Raw genomic sequence first — 22,191 nt, forward strand, 5'->3', positions numbered from 1 at the left:
TTTAATTGAATTAGGTTTAGTATTAGTCTTTTATTGTATGAGGCAGATGTCGGGGATTCAGAATTAAAAGATCACACTCATGTGAAGTGAGCGGTGCCTTGTATCATGATGATGATGTATAGACATGATATCACATGACGGTAACCACAGTAACCGTGCTGACTAATAGAAACCCAAACACTCAAAGTCACATGTTGGAGCGCAAAAAAACAACATTACAGTCTGAGAAAATGAATAAATAAACATAAGTAATTAATAACGGTAGGCTGTAAGAGCCTGACATGTACAGTATATGTGCACATGCACGGTGCTGCGGTGCATGCCTGTGTCTGCATGTATGTGCACATGCCCTGTCCTCTCCAGCCCATTGAGCTGCTGTGTGACATGTTGATGCTCTACAGTGGGGATTCGGTTCGTTCCATGCAGGCAGACCTCAAGGTGTTGAGCGTCCTTGACCTCAATCCCTCCAGTATGAGATGGCTGGCTTCCTTGTCTCTTATTTACATCTTTCCCGAAGACGACGAGTTCCCTGGTGCATCCACATGTAATACAGGGCCATTGCTTCATTTTTAGCCCCTCCTATATACAGGTTTAATGTTTGTTTTTAGTTCAATGTTTGTTTTAAAAACGCAATTGACAATGAAGGGAATATTTACATCATCTTGTCCCTAACACAAATATTAAATGCCATTAACAATAAAGATAATTTTATGTTTGTTTTGACACCGTTTGTTTTACACCATCATTACATCACCTAATCATATAGCTATACCAAGGTCCCTCTTCGATGTTATAAGATGATAAGAGTGCCCCCACTTCACACGGGTGTGATTTTTTTCTATTCTATTGTTTATCTTTTATTGCCACTAGACCTGTATGTGCCCGTCGGCCTACCCTACATATATTTTACACGAACAAAAGAATCAGAGAAGGCCCCATGGATTAATTACTTCGTCTTCGTGCTTGACACAGTGTAGGTATGAATGGAAATGTAATTCTAGGCCTATCTTTATCAAAGCTTATAATTTCCTCTATAGCTCGTCTGTTGCTTAAAACATCTCTCTCACTGTCCATCTTTTCCCCCTTCAGGTGACTATATGCTTACATCCGCAGTAGGGCTACTGTTCATCACCAAATGTATTGACCAGTGTTGACTCATACAATATTTAAACAAAGTCTACAATTTCTCTCTGTCAGGAAAACTGCAGTCCAATCTGCAGTTCTCCAATGATTCACTCGCACCCTTTCTATCCTCTCCATGAGGTGGAGGAAGTGAAGCTAGCAGCTGTCCACTGCAAATGTATAGATAGAGTAGTAGCTGCTCGGCTACTGCAAACTGATACTCTGGCGTGCTGATCTGCTGGGCCTCAGCACCGTAAAGGCTCATACATAGTCTGGATCTTCGGTGGTTAGGTGACCACCGAACTACAACATGACGTCACGAGCCGCGGTGAAGAGCAAACCACCGCCACCGCTCCAGCCCTTCTCTCTGTTTTTACTCACCACCGCTCAATGTTATTTCAGCTCCGGTGGTCAGCTCACCACCGGAGCGGTGGTCACCTCACCACCGAAAATCCAGACTATGAATAGGCCTTTAGACGTCTTCAAACATTATGACAAGGTGGAGATAGTACGTAAGAGAAACTACATTATGTTCTGTGCTATATGAGTGAGCGGTCCTCGTTCTCAAACTTTTCAGGCCTCAAATAATGATATTTGAGCTGGGGATCCCCCATATTTGAGCTTGGGACCCCTGCACCTGAAAGCACTTGGAATTGCTGGAGTTGAGGCATTACATTTTGTTTGACTCTGTTCCACAGATAAATATAGTGAAAATAGCCGATCTACAAGCTCACAACGCCTCGCTATTTTCAAAACATTCGCCTTTTCTTAATGTCATATTTGACCATTTGACCAACGATAGTTTGTTTGTTACTTTTCATGCAGTAAGGGCCAAAAGCACAGAGCATCCTTATGGATCCACACCATCCTGCTCACTCTCTGTTCGTGTGGAGGGACTCAGGACACAACCTGAGACACCACCGGCCAGAGAGCATCTCCACCCACACAACACGCTTCTCCAACAGTTTTTTCCTACTACTGTGCGACTAGTAGCCGAGGACATTAGGGACGGAAATCAATATGATAGATGAACTGAATCAAGAAAGATGAATTGAATTGAATTATGCACTGTTTTTAGGCAGCACTTTATTTGATTTAATAGACAAACTGAATATGCATTGTTTTTAGGTAGATTATGAATCACTTATTTATTCCAGGATTGTATGTTCTGTTTCTTTTCTCACCTGTCCCTCCCTTTTCTAATGCTGACCCTGGGAGCTGCGCTCCAAGATTTCCTATAATGCACTTGTGCAAATGGCAAATAAAGTCTATTCTCTATTCTCCAAAAGTAATGAATGTGCAGACACCCTGTGTCCACATACTGTATGCTGTAAATTGGTTTGTTAAGTTAAGCAAGTCATCTGAGGACCCCCGGAAATCATTTTGGGACCCCATACGACTGCTCTTCTACTGTATAGAACCCTTGAAAATGGTTATCCAGGTGTGCTAGCTTTCCTTTTTGACAAATCCAGAAGTGACTGAATTTGTGTTGTCCCAGGCCTGAATGGTTTTGAAAAGGTCATAGACAAGTTGCCATCATCCTTATGGCACTATATGGTCCTGCAGGAATGTTATTTAATTCCACTGTGTAGGCTACTTGCATATAGATTACTATGGAGGATTATAAATAAAGTCCACTCTGAAAAATGCACAATTATACATAATGCTCAATTCCCCCTTTCTTAATTCCACTTAGCAGATGGACATTGCTAAACCAAAAGTTTTCCCCTTGTTTTCTTTTCCCCCTGCTTTGTCTTGCTATAGCGAGTCTTAATGCAGCTGCATGCTCCAAGGCTGCCCTCTCCTGGCCATCTGTCAGAATGTAGCATAGCTCCTAATATGAAAGGTAAATATTATTAGTAGGCCTATCCTATGTATTCCTTTTTTGTACTTGATTGGGTTTTTTAAAGTGTTACTGTATTTTTCTATAAGTCTCCTGTTGGCAGGTGGTGAAAATTCCACATCAAATAAATAAACATAAACATAAAGCCTCCACATCCAGGGATACTTGGCAGTTGGCCCTATGGAGCCTAAACACAGGAGGGCCAGCCCAGGAGGTAAGGATTTCCTCTCCATTAAATAAAGTGATTGATTTATTGATTGAAGTATTTATTATCATTTCGCAGACTTACAGTACATTTCAAGCACAACTGTGGAAGACACTATAAAGTAGGCCTATTACACTTGTTTACACTAGGGTCCACCATTTTCAATTCATCAGAACATTTAGAGATATACACTTCTATATAGCCAAAAACAGGAAATCATCATAAAATGAGGTAAAAATATTCCGATTTTACGGGCGCCAGTTTCGAATTTCAGCCGTCCGTAGGTGCCATTTGAGAGCGGTTTTGAAGGAGTCAAGGGATTTGCATGTTAATGACTGTTGATAGGGCGTTCCACATTTTGGTGGCGTATAGGAGCGAAATTAATTTAGTCCCTTGTTTGTGCCGAATCTGAGTTGCACATGGTTTGTTGCACTCCCTCTGGTGTTAGACAGGTAGCCTACTGTACATGTACATCATACATGGGTATCTTGGTGGTGTAGCGAATCTTGTGGACCAGACCCATTGCAAGATGTTGTACTCTGTCATCAACCCTAAGCCATTCCAGCCTGTCAAAGTGGGCAGGGGTGAAGTGGGTTCAGGCCAGGGAGTGAGGCCAAGTAGTAGCCTGAACAGTTTGTTTTGGGAAGTCTGACTGGAGCCTTGTTTTAAGTGACCACTCACTTAATTGTCCAGGTGTAACTTTCATTGCAGCATTTGTTTGACTTCTCTTACAAAAGACACTCCATAATCATTGAAGGAATCATCATGTATGCCTTATTATAAGTTTCACAAAACACAACCATGGTCTTATAAACGAAATTGCACAATTCAACTTTGATGTGCTCAAGTAAATGCGTAGAACAGTGGTTCTTAAAGTGGTGTCGCTTAGATCTTGAAATCTGGAATATTTTTGTTTTAATATTTTAACACCCCACATCTTGTATGGAGAGGTCCATATATTATACAGAAGCACAAAATATTTTCAGATGGGGTCTACAGTAAAATCTAAATACATTATTGTTTTGGGGGGTCCTTCTCCTTCCTAGACCTAGAATGCCTGTGATCATTTAATTATACTTCGTAAATTTTCATGTATCATAAGGCATAGATAGCTTCCATCGTTTCCTTGTAGATATGAAAATGTGCGCCATAAATGTGATAAATGCTCCGTTTGTACTCACCCATTAAATAATTCCAAAGACGTGGTGTGAAAAATGGTCCTCTAGTTTTATATCCATGTGAAAGTTCTGGCACAAAACGCGTATTTAGTGAATTATCTCCACTTTTTCAAGAGATGCACACGGACATCTTTCTCTCCGGGCGAGGGGGACACAGACACAAACACAGACGTCATCACCAATTGACCAGGGAAACGCAAAAGTTTGCGGTCACACAATTGGCAGGTGCTTTGCGATAGGTGCTGGGTAATTAATCACACCACCTGCCAATTGTGTGACTGCAAACTTTTGCGTTTCCCTGGTCAATTGGTGATGACGTCTGTGTTTGTGTCTGTGTCCCCCTCGCCCGGAGAGAAAGATGTCCGTGTGCATCTCTTGAAAAAGTGGAGATAATTCACTAAATACGCTCCAATCCCCTACTCCTTTTCGCGCCACTCCTCATAAACAAGGCAGAAGTTTGTTAAGTCACGTGACTATGCTTTTGACGCAACCTTCGCGCCATACCAAAGCCACACCCCCAGGAGCGGAAAGACTCGCTTTGATTGGCGGCGCAGAACGTCAGACTCGCGCCAGTTTTTGCACAACGTCCGGGAGACCTTAAAGTTTGGAGTGAGTGAGAGAAGAATAATACTATTCGGCAGTGTTTGTGAAAGGAAAAAAGACGTGTATTTTAGATCTCGTAGAAAAGATTCAGTCGGGATTCTGAACCGTTGTTGTGTCAACATCATTCTGCACGCAGCATGGCTCCCAAGGATTATCCAGCAGAAAAAGGTAATGTCGAGTGAGTCTACTTTAAATTCCATGACTAGCCGCTGCTGCTGCATGGCAAGCAACAGGCTGGAGAGGAGCCTGGAGCTAGACTAGTAGCGAAGAATGAATGCCACTAACTTTAACCGAGCCTTTTAGACCAACGTATGAATAAATGGCGTTTGTTAAAGTTTAAACGCGATAACGTTCAAAGGGAGGGGGATTTTACATGTAACCTGTCCGTAAAGAAACAATAACCGTGTGTGATCTCAACATTATGCGTTGATGCGGTCCCTCTCTTCCCTTTAAGTTATGTAAACGTTTACTCAACTACATGGGACACGCTAATGCATGCACAGCACCCGTAAATAAACGTTGTTTTATAGTTTGAAGTGGCTGTGGCTCACTTTATGTGAAACTATAGTCGTCATGAAATGCATGCGGATTGCGGGCTCTCCTCTGTCTCTAGACTGTGACTGACGGAGTGACCCGGATGGAACTCGTCAAACAAAGGAGAAGGCGCCAGTGTGCACATGGCCCCTAGATATACCCGCACTGCTCGTTTATGTTAGCTGTTAGCTTCACTCTGGCCTGGGACTGGGAGTCGCATTGCATTACAAGTTGGGCATTAAGCAGATGCTCCTATCCAGGGCGCGAGAGCGACAGAATGGCGTGAGCGAGTCCCTAGACACAAACGACGGGGTAAATGGCCATAAAGTGCAAATACAACTTCGATGTAAGAAACCAGTGAAACATCGGTCTAAACACTGACATGCTTATCATATTTTAATCGAGGAAAACTAATCTAAATTACAAGAACGGATGTTAACATAATCTGCCATCATCTACGAAAAATGGGCAACAGAATTAAGGAAGGCGTCATACAACTATTCCAAGTAAAACTACCACTACACATGTCCCACCTGCAGGGTGTTGCCCAGGGATTCCATCATTTTAATTTTTGTTTATAGCATTAACTCGCTGAACAACACGATAGTGTTACTTTGTGAATCCTTGCAAATGTTACATGCATACACTCTGGGTATTCCGTAGCACTATATACGTATTTAGTTGCCGCGGGGTTACATTGTTTGTAATGTGTGTTGGTTTAACTGCATCTGTCTGGTTCGTGGTGTGTGGAGATAACAATCGGGACTATTTTACGAGCGCAGGGATCGCGGAGGGTTTCACGGAGTGACGAGGCACAAAAGCCATGTGCTGCTTTGTTTACAAAAACATCCTAGATCATAGAAATAATCTACCGCAGATGGACGTTTTTTACCATCGTTTCCAAGTAAGTTGAGTGCGTTCATCGTTGTACGCACGGTTCGCTTAGTTTCTGGTACGTTTGAATTAATTATTAGTCGTAGTTTGGTGGTGGTTCTTCCGAGAAGTGGGGGGGGGGGGGGGGGTATTTTTTCCCCTAAAAATGGACACTGAACTGAGCGCGCCTGTTGTGATGTTTACAATTTTTTTGCCCTATGGCCACACATCTGTTGATTAGCATTTGTCCATATTTTTGGTAGTAAATAAAATATGTGCACACTGCACAGATGAAATATTGGTGCGCCCAATGTGTCCGCTTGCATGTAGTTTTACTGCGTACGGAATAGTGACTCATCGAGATTACAGGATGCCATGTTACTCAACAAAGGGGGTCGTCGTAGGACACAAATGAGCTCTGTGTGTAGGCCCACGAGCGGTGGTTGTTTTTCTTTAATCTGTTGACTTGAAATGATTACTTTCAAACTGAGGGGGGCGTTTTGACGTTGCCATCTAAAATATGAAATGATAGTGAGAAGAAATAAATGGGCTACAACCGGGTATGGTGGATGGTGAAAGAAAAATGTTGGCGAATAATTATAATACATTGACTATCGATTTGTAGTTCAAACATGGAATGTGCAATGGACAAACAAATATTAATCTTTGTAATTGTCAGTCCAGAAAGTCTATCTACAATATCTGTGCACATTTTTTGCTCCTGTGATGCTGACTTTTTCTTTCTTTCTTTCAGAAAAGTGCAAACGGTTCCTGCAGGAGTTTTATTCAGAGGATGACTCTGGGAAGAAAGTGTTTAAATATGGAGCTCAGCTGGTGCGTATAATTGTGGGACTCATCTCTTTATCTATATAAACACTAAATTAAGATTAATTATGAAATACACCTGCTGATACAGCCACTGTAGCAGAATGGAACTGGAAAGTTTCTAGTTTCACTTTTACATACTGTGTAGCCTACTTTATGTACTTGGTACAATGTTGGCCTAGATATATTATAAATGTCTAGGATTCAATTTCAAAAGCACATACCTATATTTGGAATGCTCTGTCTGGAATCTGCTTTCTGCTTTTCAACTGTGAAATTACATTTATATTTTAAATTTAACATAAGAGTGACTCTGGCCTGTACTTATTTATACAGATCTTGGTTGAGTTTACTGGGGTGAGCTGTGTGGCTGTTGGTATGCTAATGTTACAATTTAGGCATTTAGCAGACTCTCTTAATTCAGAGCGTTACAGTAAGCAAGAACAACACAGGGTAATGCATAAAAAATCACACCTGTGTGAACTGAGTGGTGCAATTAAGCCACATACTCATGCTCATGACAACATGTACACACACAGGTACACGGACATTGCTGGTTGTAGGAGTGGTTGCACCACTCAAAAATGGTCAATCATACGCAAGCTAAGAACCTAACATTCGTCTAACGGTGGAATATCTATATAATTAAACTTATGCGTATACACTATAGGGTCACTATGTGCTATGTCTACATAAAATGCTATTTAAATTACATATTACGTTGAGCCTTTGCATACGCCTATAAAGCCGTCAAGGCTAGGGCGATGTGGGTTTTCAGACTGAGAGTGAGTCTGCTGTTCTGATTGCAATGGTAAGTGCATTCCATATTTTTGGAGCCAGAAGGGAGAAGAGCTTGGGATGTCCCAGGGTTTTTTAGTGAATGTACTTCCAGCTTCCCTACGTTTGCTGATCTGAGCACACAGGAGGGTTTTTTATTTTATTAGTCATTCAAAAACTGTGAATTTAACATGTAGAACAAATAACAGGTATAGTGTGTTACGCAGGGAAAGACAATGGAATAAAACGTGTGTAGAGTGCGTTACGCAGGGAAGCTGTTGAGATATGTTGAGATGCCATTCCCCCTCCTTATTTCCGATACTGGTACAACACAACACTATTTATAGTAACATGAAGAGGCAATCGGTGGCACTGGCATGTATCGGAAGAGAAATTTGAATACCTAGAACTGTACATGAACCCGATTATGATGATGGCCCAGCCGCTGCATACACTGCTTAGTCGCTGTAACTGTTGCCTATTAGTTCACGTCAGCACAGGTTTGTTGTTCCAAATTTCCAATCCATTCTGAAGTGATCATCTTTCACCACGTTGAGATTGAGAACACGTGTGTGTGTGTGTGTGTGTGTGTGTGTGCGTGTGTGCGTGTGTGCGCACACTCCTCATTGAGGAAGGTGGGTGGTAGGATAGAATAATTAACACCATGGATTCTTCTGTGGCATTAGAACAAAGTGTCCTCTAGCGGAGATGCTTCAGCCTCATGGTATCCCACACACTGACCTTTTTCAATTCAACACAACTGTAAACATTTATTTGAACAAATATGTTTAAGTTAATTCTATGCACAAGCTTTTTCTTTTTTCTTGTGCCATGCAAAGACATCATTGTTCGAGGGTTTACAACATGTAAGTACGTAATGGTCTATTGTCCCTTGTGTTTATCTGTGTGCAGGTGGCTTTGGCCCACAGGGAGCAAGTGTCCGTGCAGGTGGACCTTGATGATGTGGAAGTGGAGGACCCAGAGCTGGTGATGAGCATCTGTGAGAATACCACGCGCTACGTGGGCCTTTTCGCAGACGCCATCCACGAACTGCTGCCTGAATACCGTGAAAAAGATGTAAGCCATGGTATACATCTTGCAATTGCAGTACATTTTAACCATGGCTTGAGCTCTTCTCCAGTACACTTGGCAATAGCAAAAACAATTGTTATTTTTCAATTTAGTCTTAGTCCAATTTCAACTTTCAATCACTGTTAGTTTTTATCATATTTAGTGGAACTCATCCTTTTATTGAGTGGTGCAACCACTCCTACAACCAGCAATGTCTGTGTCCATGTGGCCATGAGCACGAGTATATGCCTATTAGTACCAGTAGGGGTGCTGTGCCAGAAACAGAGAGATAGTGCTGCCTGCTAATGAGAGAGAGGAGGGAGAGGGGTGTTGCACCACTCAGTTCACACAGGTGTGATTGTTCTACTTTTAGTCAACAAACTGACATTTTAGTCTGACAATTATTTTAGCCCTTTACTTTTTTTGTCAGCTGATATGTTTCCATCTAATCTAAAACATATTTCACATATCATTTTCTCATCCTTGCGTACGAAATTGCATAATTGCACAACGTGTTGCAGTACTGTGCGTTGTGAGCTTGTAGATAATTTAGAAGTCGTTTAGAAACGTAATGACTTGTCTTTTAGTTTTACTGGATCGCTTCTCCCCTAGTCCCTCCATGACTGTTTTTATTTGTTGACGGTAGTCAGTGAAAAGTTAGTCGACAAACATTGTTTGTCATAGGTTACTAGTCGACAAACAATACTGCACTTGACACAGAGTGAGCCCGTAGCGGTTTGGGTGTCTTACTCGAGGACATTTGGCACTGCAATGTACTTAAGATCCTTATTTCCGTACTTTATTTGTGATTATCATATGAGACAAAGGGTCCTTTCTGAGATATATTTGTTGTTGTCTGAGATGAACACTTCTATCCTCTGCTCCAGGTGGTGGCGAAGGATTCGCTGGATGTGTACATTGAACATCGGCTCATGATGGAGCAGAGAGGTCGTGACCCTGCAGACACACGCGATCCTCGCAACCAGTACCCACCTGAGCTCATGAGGAGATTGTAAGTTGGATCAGAATAATTTCAGTGTTGTGAGACATTGCCTGCAGACGCAAATTAAATTGCAAGTCCAGATGGGGCAGAATTCAAGTCAAAATGGGACGCCATTGTATTAGAACACTAGTAGTCTGTCACACTCCAGCAAGGACACCGTAGTGATCACAACCAGCAATAAGAAAAACATGCTATCGTTTAGAATTTAACTTTTTGGCCACTGCGGCTCACTTATCCAAATCTAGACTGGTTTTCATATGGAGACTGTCTCCAACCTCCACAGCGAGCTGTACTTCAAACCCCCCAGCACGGCCAAGCCCAAGGTGGTGCGTGACGTTCGTGCTGACAGCATCGGTCAGCTGGTGACTGTGAGGGGAATTGTGACCCGAGCCTCTGAGGTCAAACCCATGATGGCCGTTGCAACATACACCTGTGATCAGTGTGGTGCAGAGACCTACCAGCCAGTAAGTTTGGTTAATTTACTTATTTTCTTCACTGTCATACAATTTTATAACTGTTTGAGAACCACTGTCCTCACTGCTTGACCACTGGTTAATAATACCCTCCTGTCCCATCAGATCCAGTCTCCTACCTTCATGCCGCTGATCATGTGTCCCAGCCAGGAGTGTGTCACCAACAAGTCAGGAGGTCGCCTCTACATCCAGACCCGTGGCTCAAAGTTCGTCAAGTTCCAGGAAGTTCGCATACAAGAGCATGTAAGGAAATTAAGGGGGCTTTATGTAGGGCACATACTGTATCTGCTTTAACATGGTGCGTAACTATTGGTAAATCGCATTCTTGTGGTGTGAAAACATTTATAGCAGTCCTGTCATTCAGGAATGTGATTTACCAATAATTATGCACCATGTTAGAGTGAGGAGATCTTGGATTGCTATTGCCCCAAAATCATTGACAACTAATTTTTTTGTTCTTGAGTCATGTCACAGTTGGAACACTGTTTCCTTACATCCCAACCCCCCCCCCCCCACCCTCTTTCCATGTGTCATGTACAGAGTGACCAGGTGCCTGTTGGGAACATTCCAAGGAGCATGACAGTATACGTGCGGGGTGAGAACACAAGGCACACCCAACCAGGTGACCATGTCAGCATCGCAGGAGTTTTCCTCCCTCTGCTACGTACAGGCTTCAAGCAGGCCACCCAGGTAAAATACTCTACGCAACACACCTGCAGTGGTTGGAGGTGGTCTGAAACCTGGTATTGTGTAGCTAAAAGCTCAGCATCTCCCCGGCCCATACCAAGTGGTCTTAGCTCAGTGGTAGACATTTCGTAGTGGGAGACCTGTTTGAATCCCAGGAAGCACATGCATCTTATGGAGTCAAGAAAATAATTGCTTTGCGTTTTATTGTTGGTATAATTTAGATTGTGATTAGCAAAAGCTAATGATGTATGGTCATGTTTAATGATGGAGCCATAGCTTGAGACGCTGATTCGGTCCTTGGCTGCTCACAGTATGTATTTGGATGTAAATTTGGGAGCGGAGTAGAACGATTTTCAATTCGTAACAGTCATGACATACAAAAGCACACTGCATGAGGTTCTAATGGTGTCCATTTGTATCCTCTCCAGGGTCTTCTTTCAGAGACGTACCTGGAGGCCCACAGCATAACCCTCATGAACAAGACTGAGGATGACGAGTTGGGAACCACAGACCTCACAGAGGAAGAGCTGAGTCAGATCAGAGGCAAGTGTCTGCTGATGCTGAGGCGTGCGCAAGAGCTGGCTTAGCGGAAGGGCTTTAGGTGCTGCAGCAGAGCACCGACCTTTGGGGGGGGGGGGGGACTTGACTATTGCCACAAAAGCGCCAACAACTTATCTGCTTCTTCTAACCACATTTGTCTTTATGTCCCCTCAACACAGAGGAGAACTTTTATGATAAGCTTGCGGGGTCCATTGCTCCAGAGATCTTTGGCCATGAGGATGTGAAGAAGGCACTACTGTTGCTGTTGGTGGGTGGAGTAAAGCAGACCCCTAAAGGAATGAAGATTAGAGGTGAGTGCTAACTATCCAGGGTGTAGTGGTTATGCACCCCTGCCACCCTTGGTTCATAATATCCCTCCACCATCCTCATTTTTGTGCGTCCCCCTTTACCCTCTCAAAATGTGGTGGAGAGTGGACTTTTTTTGTGTGTGCTGAAATCGCTCTATCTACACTGCATTTATTTGAAGCATACCAACAGAGAGGTGTCAGTGATTCTATTCCATATAGTATGTAATCAACAGGTTGTATATGTACACAAAAATGTGTTAGTGGTTGACAAAATGTTGTGTTCTCTCTTTAGGAACCATCAACATCTGTCTGATGGGTGATCCAGGAGTAGCAAAGTCTCAGCTGCTGTCCTACATTGACCGCCTGGCTCCCCGAAGTAAGTGACATGCTCTGAAAAAAAACCCCAAACATTTTCTTTAAAATGGCAGACCTACAAGCAGTGTTGTGAGCGTGTACATTGCCATATGATGGTGTTGCGCAGAGAATCAAACTTAAGTGGTTAATGAATTATGTTTCAGACGGCTCGCTAGAATACTGCATAGTGCAACAACCAAAGATGTAATGGCTCTAAAGCAAATTGTAAGACATCCTGTAGCTGCTCCCTTTATTAATTCCTGAGAAAGTTCATGGAAAAGTGGATCTGCGCACTGACTAGCTTCGCACTGATGTAAGAAGAGCCCACTTTTGCTTTTGAGGCCCTCATAGTACCTACTTTGAGTAATTGACTCATTTCTGCTACTGAGGAAATTTCAGAACGTAATCGCTTCCTCAGTGTAATGCATGTTTTCAATAAAGTCATAATCACAAAGTTTGGCAAAAATGACTTATTTTTATTTCAACACGTAAGCTCTCCATTCTAAATGTATCCTGTGTTTCCCTCAGGCCAGTACACAACGGGCCGTGGCTCTTCCGGGGTCGGTCTGACGGCAGCGGTGATGCGTGACCCTGTGACCGGAGAGATGACCCTGGAGGGTGGTGCCCTGGTGCTGGCCGACCAGGGGGTGTGCTGCATCGATGAGTTTGACAAGATGGCGGACGCCGACCGCACAGCCATCCATGAAGTCATGGAGCAGCAGACTATCTCCATTGCCAAGGTTTGGGGCTGCAGAAATGGGAGCACTGACTTGTGAACCTGTAAGGGTGCATTTGGACCCCACTTGGAGAACCACTGGTCTAACCCAATTGCATATAATTGTGGGGGTCCTTGACATGAAAATGTTTGAGAACCACTGACATAGAAACATAGGTTTTTCAGAAAACTGTCAGGATTTAGAAGACCTTTTGTAGAATTGTCCTCGGGTCTTAACATCCACCACCCCCATGTCTCTCCTCCCCAGGCTGGCATCATGACGTCCCTCAATGCCCGCTGCTCCATCCTGGCGGCAGCCAACCCCGCCTACGGCCGCTACAACCCCAAAAAGAGTCTGGAGCAGAACATCCAGCTGCCGGCGGCCCTGCTGTCCCGTTTCGACCTGCTGTGGCTGATCCAGGACAAGCCAGACGCCGAGGCAGACCTTCGGTTGGCGCAGCACATCACCTACGTCCACCAGCACTGCCGTCAGCCGCCCATGCACTTCACCCCCATAGACATGAAAGTGATGAGGTCAGTTGGGCATTTGTAGGGTATTCGTTTTTTTGTTATCCCATTCTGAACGGGAACCGCTTTTTGGAGATTTAAATTAAGGATTGTTATACTTTAGCTGTTGAAAAATAGCAGATCTACAAGCTCGTAGAGCGGCACAGAGTGCCACGCTATGAGCTTGTAGATCTGCTATTTTTTTTAACTTTGTTTTTATTTCAGTTTAGGCAACTTCACAGAATTACAGGTATACATTCTTCTTACAACTGATTTTTTTCCCTTTTTTTTCACAACCTCAGCTGTATACTTTCACAGGATATATAAATGATACACTCATACACACAAACAACTTCACATACATTTACAAGTATTCACAAACAAAAAATAACAAAACAGAAAGACATGGGAATAAAATACAGGTATATGATCTGCTATTTTGAGTGGTGCAACCACTCCAAGGAACAGCAATGTCTGTGTTGGTTCACCTATGTGTCCGCCTATGTGAAGTTGATGAGCACCAGTATGACTATTTGTACCAGACAGTAGGGGCGCCAGAAACGGAGATAGATAGTGCTGCACTGTTGCCTGCTAATGAGAGAGAGAGAGAGAGAGAGAGGAGTTGCACCACTCAGTTTATAGAAAATGTGGCACAAATCTTTGAATATACTTTCAGAGTGAATGTTTTTAACTCAAATCTTTCCTGGAACAACACATTTTCAGATGGGGGTCGGCGGCCAAATACAAATATTCTGGGGCTCCTTGACAAGAAATAGTTTGAGCCACTGATATGGAAACGTAGTTTTTTTTCTTTTCTTCAAAAATCTCATGATTTAGACGAACCGGCCTCTTATTTGTAGTCTTACATTATCTAATGTAATTGTAACCACTTGGCCCTGCAGGCGTTACATCTCCCTGTGTAAGAAGAAGAACCCAGGGGTACCGGAGGCGCTGGCGGACTATATCACAGCTGCCTACGTAGAGATGAGGAAGGAAGCACGCGTCAGCAAGGACACCACCTTCACCTCGGCCCGAACCCTGCTCTCCATTCTGCGCCTCGCCACAGCCCTGGTGAGAGTTGCATCAAGACTATATGCTCCTCCCGGGGATGAGAATAATGGTTTTATATTGGTATTCAGCCATCAAAATCTAGTTCTTAGACCAACATCTTGGTTATGCGTTCTGTGTGTGCCTGTTTCTACAGTTGTCGAGTTTGTGTTAAAGTGCTTACAGTGCAGGTAGTGTCAATGCCAAGCCTACCCGCAGTGTGAGCACTTCTCTCACACGCCTGACGCAAGCCCTCGGTACACCTTAGTTTAGATCATCTATACATTTCATGAAAACTGGCAATCACACTATCGCAGCATACCTATTCTGGGGGGTGGAAATGGCATTTACAAGCTCATGTAGATGGCAGTTTTCAGCTAAGAGTAAGGGGCCTACTATATCCTATCAATGAAGTATTATAATGGTTTATGTGGTTAAACTTTTGGTAAATTCTGAATTACATGGTGAGCCATCATTTCTCATGTGAAGTGGTCAGGACCCCCTCTTCCTAGCCCCTGGGTGCTAAAAGTGCTGTTTGTGCAGGTAGCAGTCATAAGACCTACTGCAAAGCCAGCACTTGAGCCACACAGGCAGGCGGTGTGCTACAAGAAACGACCACTAGGGGACGGAAGACTGTTATGATGTCTGTATTGTTTTTAGTGCCACATGAAGCTAGATCAAGGTTGTTTAAATTTAAACTGTTGCCTGAGAGCTATTGGAGTCGAATCATTGCTTCTGATGAGGGGTTCGCAAATAAATCACCTCAAGGCCCAAAAGAGACTTGGTTTACACATTATATTATACTGTATTTTAATCACATTTAAGCCGCAATTTAAAAAATGGCAGATCTGCATTTCACAACTTGAATTATTTCTCACTATCTTTGAAAATTCTATGGACATTTAGAGAATTCTTTTAAAGTTTTGAAATGTGATGCGTGGTATTTCTTGACCAGTGAGTTGGCAGTGTGCCTGCCAAATGTGGATAGCAAGATGTTCTGAAATTGTTACAAATCTCTGCTATTTAAACTGTCAATAATATTAGAATGGTCAAAGCCTGCCCAATTGTGTTTTCAACTTGAAACTGGTAGTCACTAGTCTGCTTTCCCACTGGGAGACTATGTAGAATATATTTATCCTAATGTTATGGAGACTATGTACAAGATGTGTATCCATTCCTAATGTTATATCTGTAAAGGCCTTTTCCGGTCCTGGCCAGCTTTGCAGGGTTGGCAGTCAGCCTGTGTGCGTAGGAGCAGCTGTGCAAACCCATGCAAAACTGACCATGTCTGGATCAATCACCATGTTCTGTGTGGGAACGTAGAACAAAACTGTCGACCCTGTGCCCATTTCTGCTGAAATGTTTAGTATTACATGTCTGCAAGTAGTCCATGTTTACATGTCCAGGTGTAATTTTTGTTTTATTGAGTAATGGAGAGACTAGCTGGTGTTGGGAGGCGGAGACCTGGGCAATTGCCGACCTTCCCAGAAGGCATTGCACTTGTCTCGGTCTGACAGTGCCGGCACAACGCAGCCTACAGTGTTGGCCTACACAGCCGTAGATGTGTTTGAGTGAATGACTGCTGTTTTTTTTTAATCTTCATCTGATCTGAGGTGGACCTTAACCTTCCATTTCCTCTACATCCAACCTCTTTATCCCCTCTGCAGGCTCGTCTTCGCATGATGGATACCGTGGAGAAGGAAGATGTGAACGAGGCCATGAGACTGATGGAGATGTCCAAGGATTCGCTACAAGCGGACAAGTCAAACAACACCAGGTCAGTGCAGACAGTAGCACTCAAAATGGACACTTATTTGCAGCACCATTCCACCCCAAACATTAAAATTGGTAATGTGAAGTTGACTGGGAGGAGATTCTGTTACAGCCGACAAGCGTACCACCATTTAATGTCTTTATTAACACATTGACTGCGTTATAAATCTCTAACTCCCGTTCCCTACCGGTGTTTTCACTAACCTTTTGAATAATCACGGCGTCTCAATTGTACCTCCATTTCACGAAAATCCGCCTGAAAATAGTCTCGTTTGTTCCAAGTTGAAAAATCCACCACCGCAGCGAAACGACATGGAATGAATCAGATGGATGCAGAAATTACGCACCGTAGGAAATGCATTATGCCTCAATTTCCCCAATGCCCTAGGAATCGAGCGTCATTCTTTTCACATAATCCTGACGTGTCGCTGATATCCGACGGAAACCCTGTATGTCTTTAAAAGTTATCAAAAACAAAAGTCGGGAATAGTGTGATCCGAAGGGAATGTGTTGGGTCAGACTAAATAACATTGTTGACCGGATCCATGTGTATATTAGGGGTTTATACTATGAAGAGGTGTGAGGGTCTGATTCAGGGTCCTTGTTTATGAGCGTCTCAGGGCTCCGTAATAGAAGTGTGTGCATTCCTTGGAGGAAGCTATAAAGGTCCTGTTTTAATGGTGCCGTTTTCACACGGCAGTAGCATGCTCATTGACGCAGGCGCCAGGGGCCGTGTTATATGGCATGTCAACCACCATTAACGCTTCAAACTTTTCTAAATGGACAACCGTGTAGATCTGCAATTTTTCTGACTTGTTGATCCATATTACAATAATTAACACTAAAATTAATAAACTAAAGTAGAAAACCCACATTAAGAACAAATCACAAGCAAACCAAAATTCTATAAAAATATTTAAAATAAAAAAGATTAAAATGCAAAACTATAATTACCGTGGTCTCTACACCCCACCCCAGAGCTCAACGCCCAGCTGACGTGATCTTCTCTCTGCTGCGAGAACTGGCCTCCGAGGGTCGTGGTGGCGCCAAGGCCGGAGGAACCGTGCGCATGGCTGATGCAGAACAGAGGTGTGTGACCCGCGGCTTCACCCCCGCCCAGTTCCAGGAGGCGCTGGAGGAATATGAGGAGCTCAATGTGTGGCAGATCAACCAGGCCCGATCCCGCATCACCTTTGTCTGAAGACTGGCGACACCGTGCACTGCACATCCAGCAAAACTCTCCCTTACGAATGCTATGTAGCGGCTACCTGCCACATTGTTTTCACAGAAATGAATGGAACTGTTTTTCATCATCCAGTTCAGTTGGGACAGAAATGCAAGTAGAACTTGTCAGCAGAATATGGGCTGTTTTTTTTTTTTCTCCCTCTTTTTGCAATGTTGCCCAATTTGGAGGATGCCTAATTATGCGTTTTAGGCCAAGTTCACACAAATTACTATTGTAAATATGTATTTTATAAAGCAGTATTTGGCGATTCAGCATATGTATGCATCTGCATTACAGAGTTGAAATAGTGTTTCTGTATGTACTCTTTTAGTGTAATGTATGGCTTATCACTATATTTTGTATGTATGGAGATTGGTATTGGGATGACTTAATTTGTTATGCCTAGATTAGTCTGGAATTAAAATGTTAACGCAATTGCTCAAAGTCAGAAATGTATGTATCCCCATACTGCCATGGAAACATGTTATGACACAATTTCAATAAAAAATCCTAAACCTTACTTCCCAAAATGCATTTCCTGTTTAGTGATGTGTTGCTCAACAATATTCGCCAATAGTAAACCTGTAAATGACATGCAACTAGCTGAATTTGCTGTTGATTTAATGGTTGACAATGTGATATATAAACTACTTCTGCTACACCACATGTGAAGTTCCGTATAGAAATGTAATCCCATAACTCTAGTTCAGGCTGGTGTTGGTGGCTTGTATAGGAAGCTGGATGCTATCACGTTAACACCTGGTTTGTTAACGGCCTGGCTGTGCAGACAGTAATTGCTGCTTCAAGTAGCATCTTTATGTCTTCCTCGTAAACCATGCTGACGTTTTCAAGACCTCAAACATGGTAGAATGAAACTTTTTTTTTTAGATGTGTAGGTATTAATACTTTGACAGTATTGAACACAACACAGTGAAGTCTTGTACTTATCCTTTGTGACACTTCAACAAAATTACACACCTTTAAAAAGCTGGGTCATGAACTCCATGGATATAAAATGAGAACCTTGTCCAGGTGAATGGATAGTATTATATACTAATTTTTTGCGTTCCAGAATTTTATAGCAAACCTGCCAGGGCATATATGCTATTCCTGTGCGTTGCTGTATAATATTTATAAGGTTTCCCTGCATAGACGAGATTGAGCAATAAAGCAGGTGTTCAGTGCATAAAGAAATTACTATGTAAAACTCAGAATTCATATACAGTACATATTATACACAAGACAGAAGTTTAGGCCGTTGAGGTTATTTGAGAGTCTCCCCTCCCCTCTATTTTCTGGCATAGATCCTGCCTGCGTCTGCAGCATTTTCCCCTGGGATGCAATTCTTTTCCTCCCCCCAGCAGGTGATTCTTTCCTTCTCAGACTTAATGGGGAGTTTCCATTTGAAGTCTGGGCTCTTTATGGTCTTGCTGCTCATGTCCAGGACGTTTTATTCTTAATTGGCGCCAGAAGCCTCATATTAAATGGTATTAAAAAGCGAGGCGGGGCAGATGTTACAGTTTTAGGAGATTGAGCAGTGCTATTGGATAGGAGGGTGTGAGTCACGTTGACCCCAACTGGTGCCTGTATTTAAAGCACCTCCTGCTGCTGCTGCTGCTGAGGACAGCATCCTATGACCAGGTGAGAGATGTGTTACCGGTACTCAGGCAAATCATGTTACTAGATTAAATAAACCAGGCCATTTTGCCATGATTGGGCCTATAGACTTTGAGACCTGCAGTGCATGTTTTCTTAAAATATTTATATTACTTTAGAGTAGATTAAATTTAACTTTATTTAATGTAGATGAGCATATACTGTATGCATGTAAAATGCTATTCTGATGGCTGATGTATAACTTGCAATACAAATTTCTGGATTTCAGGTGGTGATCAACATGTCTCAATTGTGGCTGGCAGGGGCACTGTGCTGCATGGTGTGGCTCCCAGGTTAGTTCTAATTTATATATTTAATTTGTTATAGCACTTTTCGGAAAAGTTCCAAAGTGCTTCATATGCTTAAAAGTTGACAATTAGGCCAAAGTTTATTCTTTGTGATAAAATATAGAAAAGAGAAAAAGTTGATGAGAAGAATAAATCGATCAAATTATTTGAATCCTGCAGGTCTGCCTGAAGCAAAATCTTTGCTGAATGCCATCAAGATGGAAGGTAAGGATCAAGACGTTTTACTTTATTATTTATTTCTCTGTTGCAATTTGTAAGGTTAGATGTAGGTGTGCTATTTGTATTTGATAAATATATTAATTCAATTTGAATGTTATTTTTTGTTTTGTTTTGAAGTCGTTTTTCTTACCATCTTAAGCCTTATTTTAACAGAGATGGTTCCTGCCGGCAGTGTGAACATTAACTCCATGAAAGCAAATGACTTTCTGAGTCACTCCAGACCAAAGCGCAATGTGGAACCCCGGTGGTACATGGGAAACCCAGACTTCCAATCCTACTACCGCTACTACAGCAGCATAGGACACACCGAAGGGGTGAGTGAAGAAAAATAGACATATTGTTCATGTGGCACAATATGACCCTAACCCTAACCACATCCACATGTGGATGTGATTAAATTACCAGAGTGTAATCTTTTCTACTCCTTGTATGTGCAAACCTACTTTTGATTTTTTTATCACACCCATGTGAAGTGAGGGGCACTCTTGCCGTCGTACATCATCCAATAAAAAGATAATATACCTCTTCATGAATTAATTTGTCAACTTATGTTATCTTTTAACCGTGATACATTTAAAAAAACTAATCTTTGATTAGCATGTAAGATGACAACTGAATTCATGTTTCCTCAAAATGCAGATTTCTTTCAGAAACATATGACAATTCTCCTTTCATTGTCAATGACAAAATGTGACAAGAGTTCAGGACGAAAATCTGTATACTCAAAAAAGAAAATGTAAATGTGATTGTGATTTTGTTCATTCTAACTCACAGCTGTATGAGATCGACAAGCTGAGAATGCTGTACCAACAGATGAGAGCATTGGAGCACACCTATGGCCCTGATGCCCCCTATTTCCAGAACAAACTGGGAGTGCCACTTATCAGCAAGCTACCTCCGCCACCGGCACCGATGAAAGGGGCCCCGAAGCCAACAGAGCTCCCACCCCTGGCTATTGCCTCTCCAGCCCTCGCTCAGGCTGATGTGCTCTACTTGTGTAACCCCAAGGACCCACTCTGTAAGCCCCACATTGTCTATCTCCCCAGCGGTGCTGTGCCCGTGTTGTGTGACCCTCGCCACCATCCACACTGCAAGCTCCATAAAGTCCCTGTGCCGATCGTTGTGCCCCAGCCCCCACCACCTCCACCCAAGAAGTATATTCCACTTCCACCGCCAATGCTTGTCATGAAAAAATCCCCCCCACCCCCAGTCGCCATCCGTACCTTCAAGGGCATGGAGTATGACTGTGACCCTTACTGGGACCCTGACTGCCTGGTCGACAACCCACCCAGGCCAGTCAAGGGCAAGATTATTGTGCCCGCGCCCCCACCTCCTCCTCCGCCCGTGGAGGAGGTAGAGGAGAAAGAAGCCTCCGTGGATGAGCCGGCGCCACCCGCTCCCTTTGTGAAGAAAGTGGGTCTCTACCCCTACGGTTATTACTACCACCCTTACCCATATGACCCCAGGGATGAGCTTTATGACCAAGCCCGCTTCAAGTACCCCCAGCTGGCGGACGCTGCTGATGAACCGGCTGAAAGCAGCGAGTAAAGCCCAAACCGCACCAATGCAACTAGTCGCCAGTGCTTGCAACAAAACACTTTTAAGGTCAAACGTACCAAAGCAACTCCTTGCAACTGCCATTGGGGATAATGGTTGCAAGTAGTGCATTGTGAGTCATTGGTGCGGTTTGGATGTGCCTTTCCTGCATCACCTGGGCAACCAGAACTAACGGTTATTTGCATCGCTAAAGCAACAAGCTCCAACATGAACCGTGGAGGACTGAGAGTGCATGCAGGCTTTCATTCACACTACTGACACTATTTGATTTCACTCTGTGGTCTGTCGCCTTAAAGGTTTGTTAACATCTTTAAACCTGGTGTCCCTATAATACTTTGGCCATGTCATAGGTGAAAATGTGGTGGAAAATAGCCGATCTACAAGCCCACACGCTATTCATCTTACAATAAAGTATATAGGGCATAAGTAGTTAATAGTGAAATAACCTGGTGTCAGTGGACTGGTAGGAGTGAAAGCCTGACATTTCTGAACTACAGATCAAAAACTGTCTAAGCTGTACCTTTAGGATTTATGTAGCTTTGTAGAACTAAACGTGCCCTTACTATTGTGACAGCAGGTATGACATGTTATGTGCTGCACTAAAGATTTGATCTGCTGCCATTGTTTTTCATTATTGTCTGAGAGGGTTTTATATAGCTTTTCATTAAATCGTCTATCCACAGTGCATTATGTTCAGCATATGGAAAAAAGCTGTATTCTGCAACACGTGTAATGCTAAAGTTGGGACTGATGGGACAATAAAAAATATTCTCTTCTTGTAAGGGAAA

The 22,191-nt window shown here is 43.0% G+C and overlaps 2 protein-coding genes across 2 annotated transcripts; both read left to right on the forward strand.

Annotated features, from left to right (window-relative positions):
• The first annotated feature begins 4,950 nt into the window (after positions 1-4,950).
• mcm7 (minichromosome maintenance complex component 7) lies at positions 4,951-18,183 on the forward strand. The gene is made up of 15 exons (XM_080773273.1): positions 4,951-5,119; positions 7,113-7,192; positions 8,873-9,037; positions 9,919-10,043; positions 10,318-10,498; positions 10,613-10,750; positions 11,048-11,197; positions 11,623-11,737; positions 11,914-12,045; positions 12,335-12,418; positions 12,925-13,136; positions 13,380-13,645; positions 14,521-14,689; positions 16,333-16,442; positions 17,417-18,183. Exons 1-15 carry the CDS (start codon positions 5,089-5,091, stop codon positions 17,637-17,639), a joined length of 2,181 nt encoding a protein of 726 aa, XP_080629399.1. The 5' UTR covers positions 4,951-5,088; the 3' UTR covers positions 17,640-18,183.
• Positions 18,184-19,293: 1,110 nt separating this feature from the next.
• Positions 19,294-22,191, forward strand: and4 (actinodin4). The gene is made up of 5 exons (XM_080774158.1): positions 19,294-19,304; positions 19,549-19,612; positions 19,787-19,831; positions 20,000-20,160; positions 20,621-22,191. The coding sequence occupies exons 2-5, from the start codon at positions 19,561-19,563 to the stop codon at positions 21,392-21,394; spliced, it is 1,032 nt and encodes a 343-aa protein (XP_080630284.1). The 5' UTR covers positions 19,294-19,304; positions 19,549-19,560; the 3' UTR covers positions 21,395-22,191.

This window comes from Protomyctophum bolini (genome assembly GCF_963924005.1).
Source record: "Protomyctophum bolini genome assembly, chromosome: 10".
In the NCBI taxonomy this organism is placed as follows: domain Eukaryota; kingdom Metazoa; phylum Chordata; class Actinopteri; order Myctophiformes; family Myctophidae; genus Protomyctophum; species Protomyctophum bolini.

Coding starts and splice junctions, on each gene's coding strand:
- and4 (XM_080774158.1), top strand. CDS start 19,561: ATGTCTCAATTGTGGCTGGCAGGGGCACTGTGCTGCATGGTGTGGCTC. Junction 19,613..19,786: donor CTGCATGGTGTGGCTCCCAG/GTTAGTTCTAAT, acceptor TGAATCCTGCAG/GTCTGCCTGAAGCAAAATCT. Junction 20,161..20,620: donor GCATAGGACACACCGAAGGG/GTGAGTGAAGAA, acceptor TCTAACTCACAG/CTGTATGAGATCGACAAGCT.
- mcm7 (XM_080773273.1), top strand. CDS start 5,089: ATGGCTCCCAAGGATTATCCAGCAGAAAAAG. Junction 10,499..10,612: donor GTGCAGAGACCTACCAGCCA/GTAAGTTTGGTT, acceptor CTGTCCCATCAG/ATCCAGTCTCCTACCTTCAT. Junction 10,751..11,047: donor AAGTTCGCATACAAGAGCAT/GTAAGGAAATTA, acceptor TGTCATGTACAG/AGTGACCAGGTGCCTGTTGG.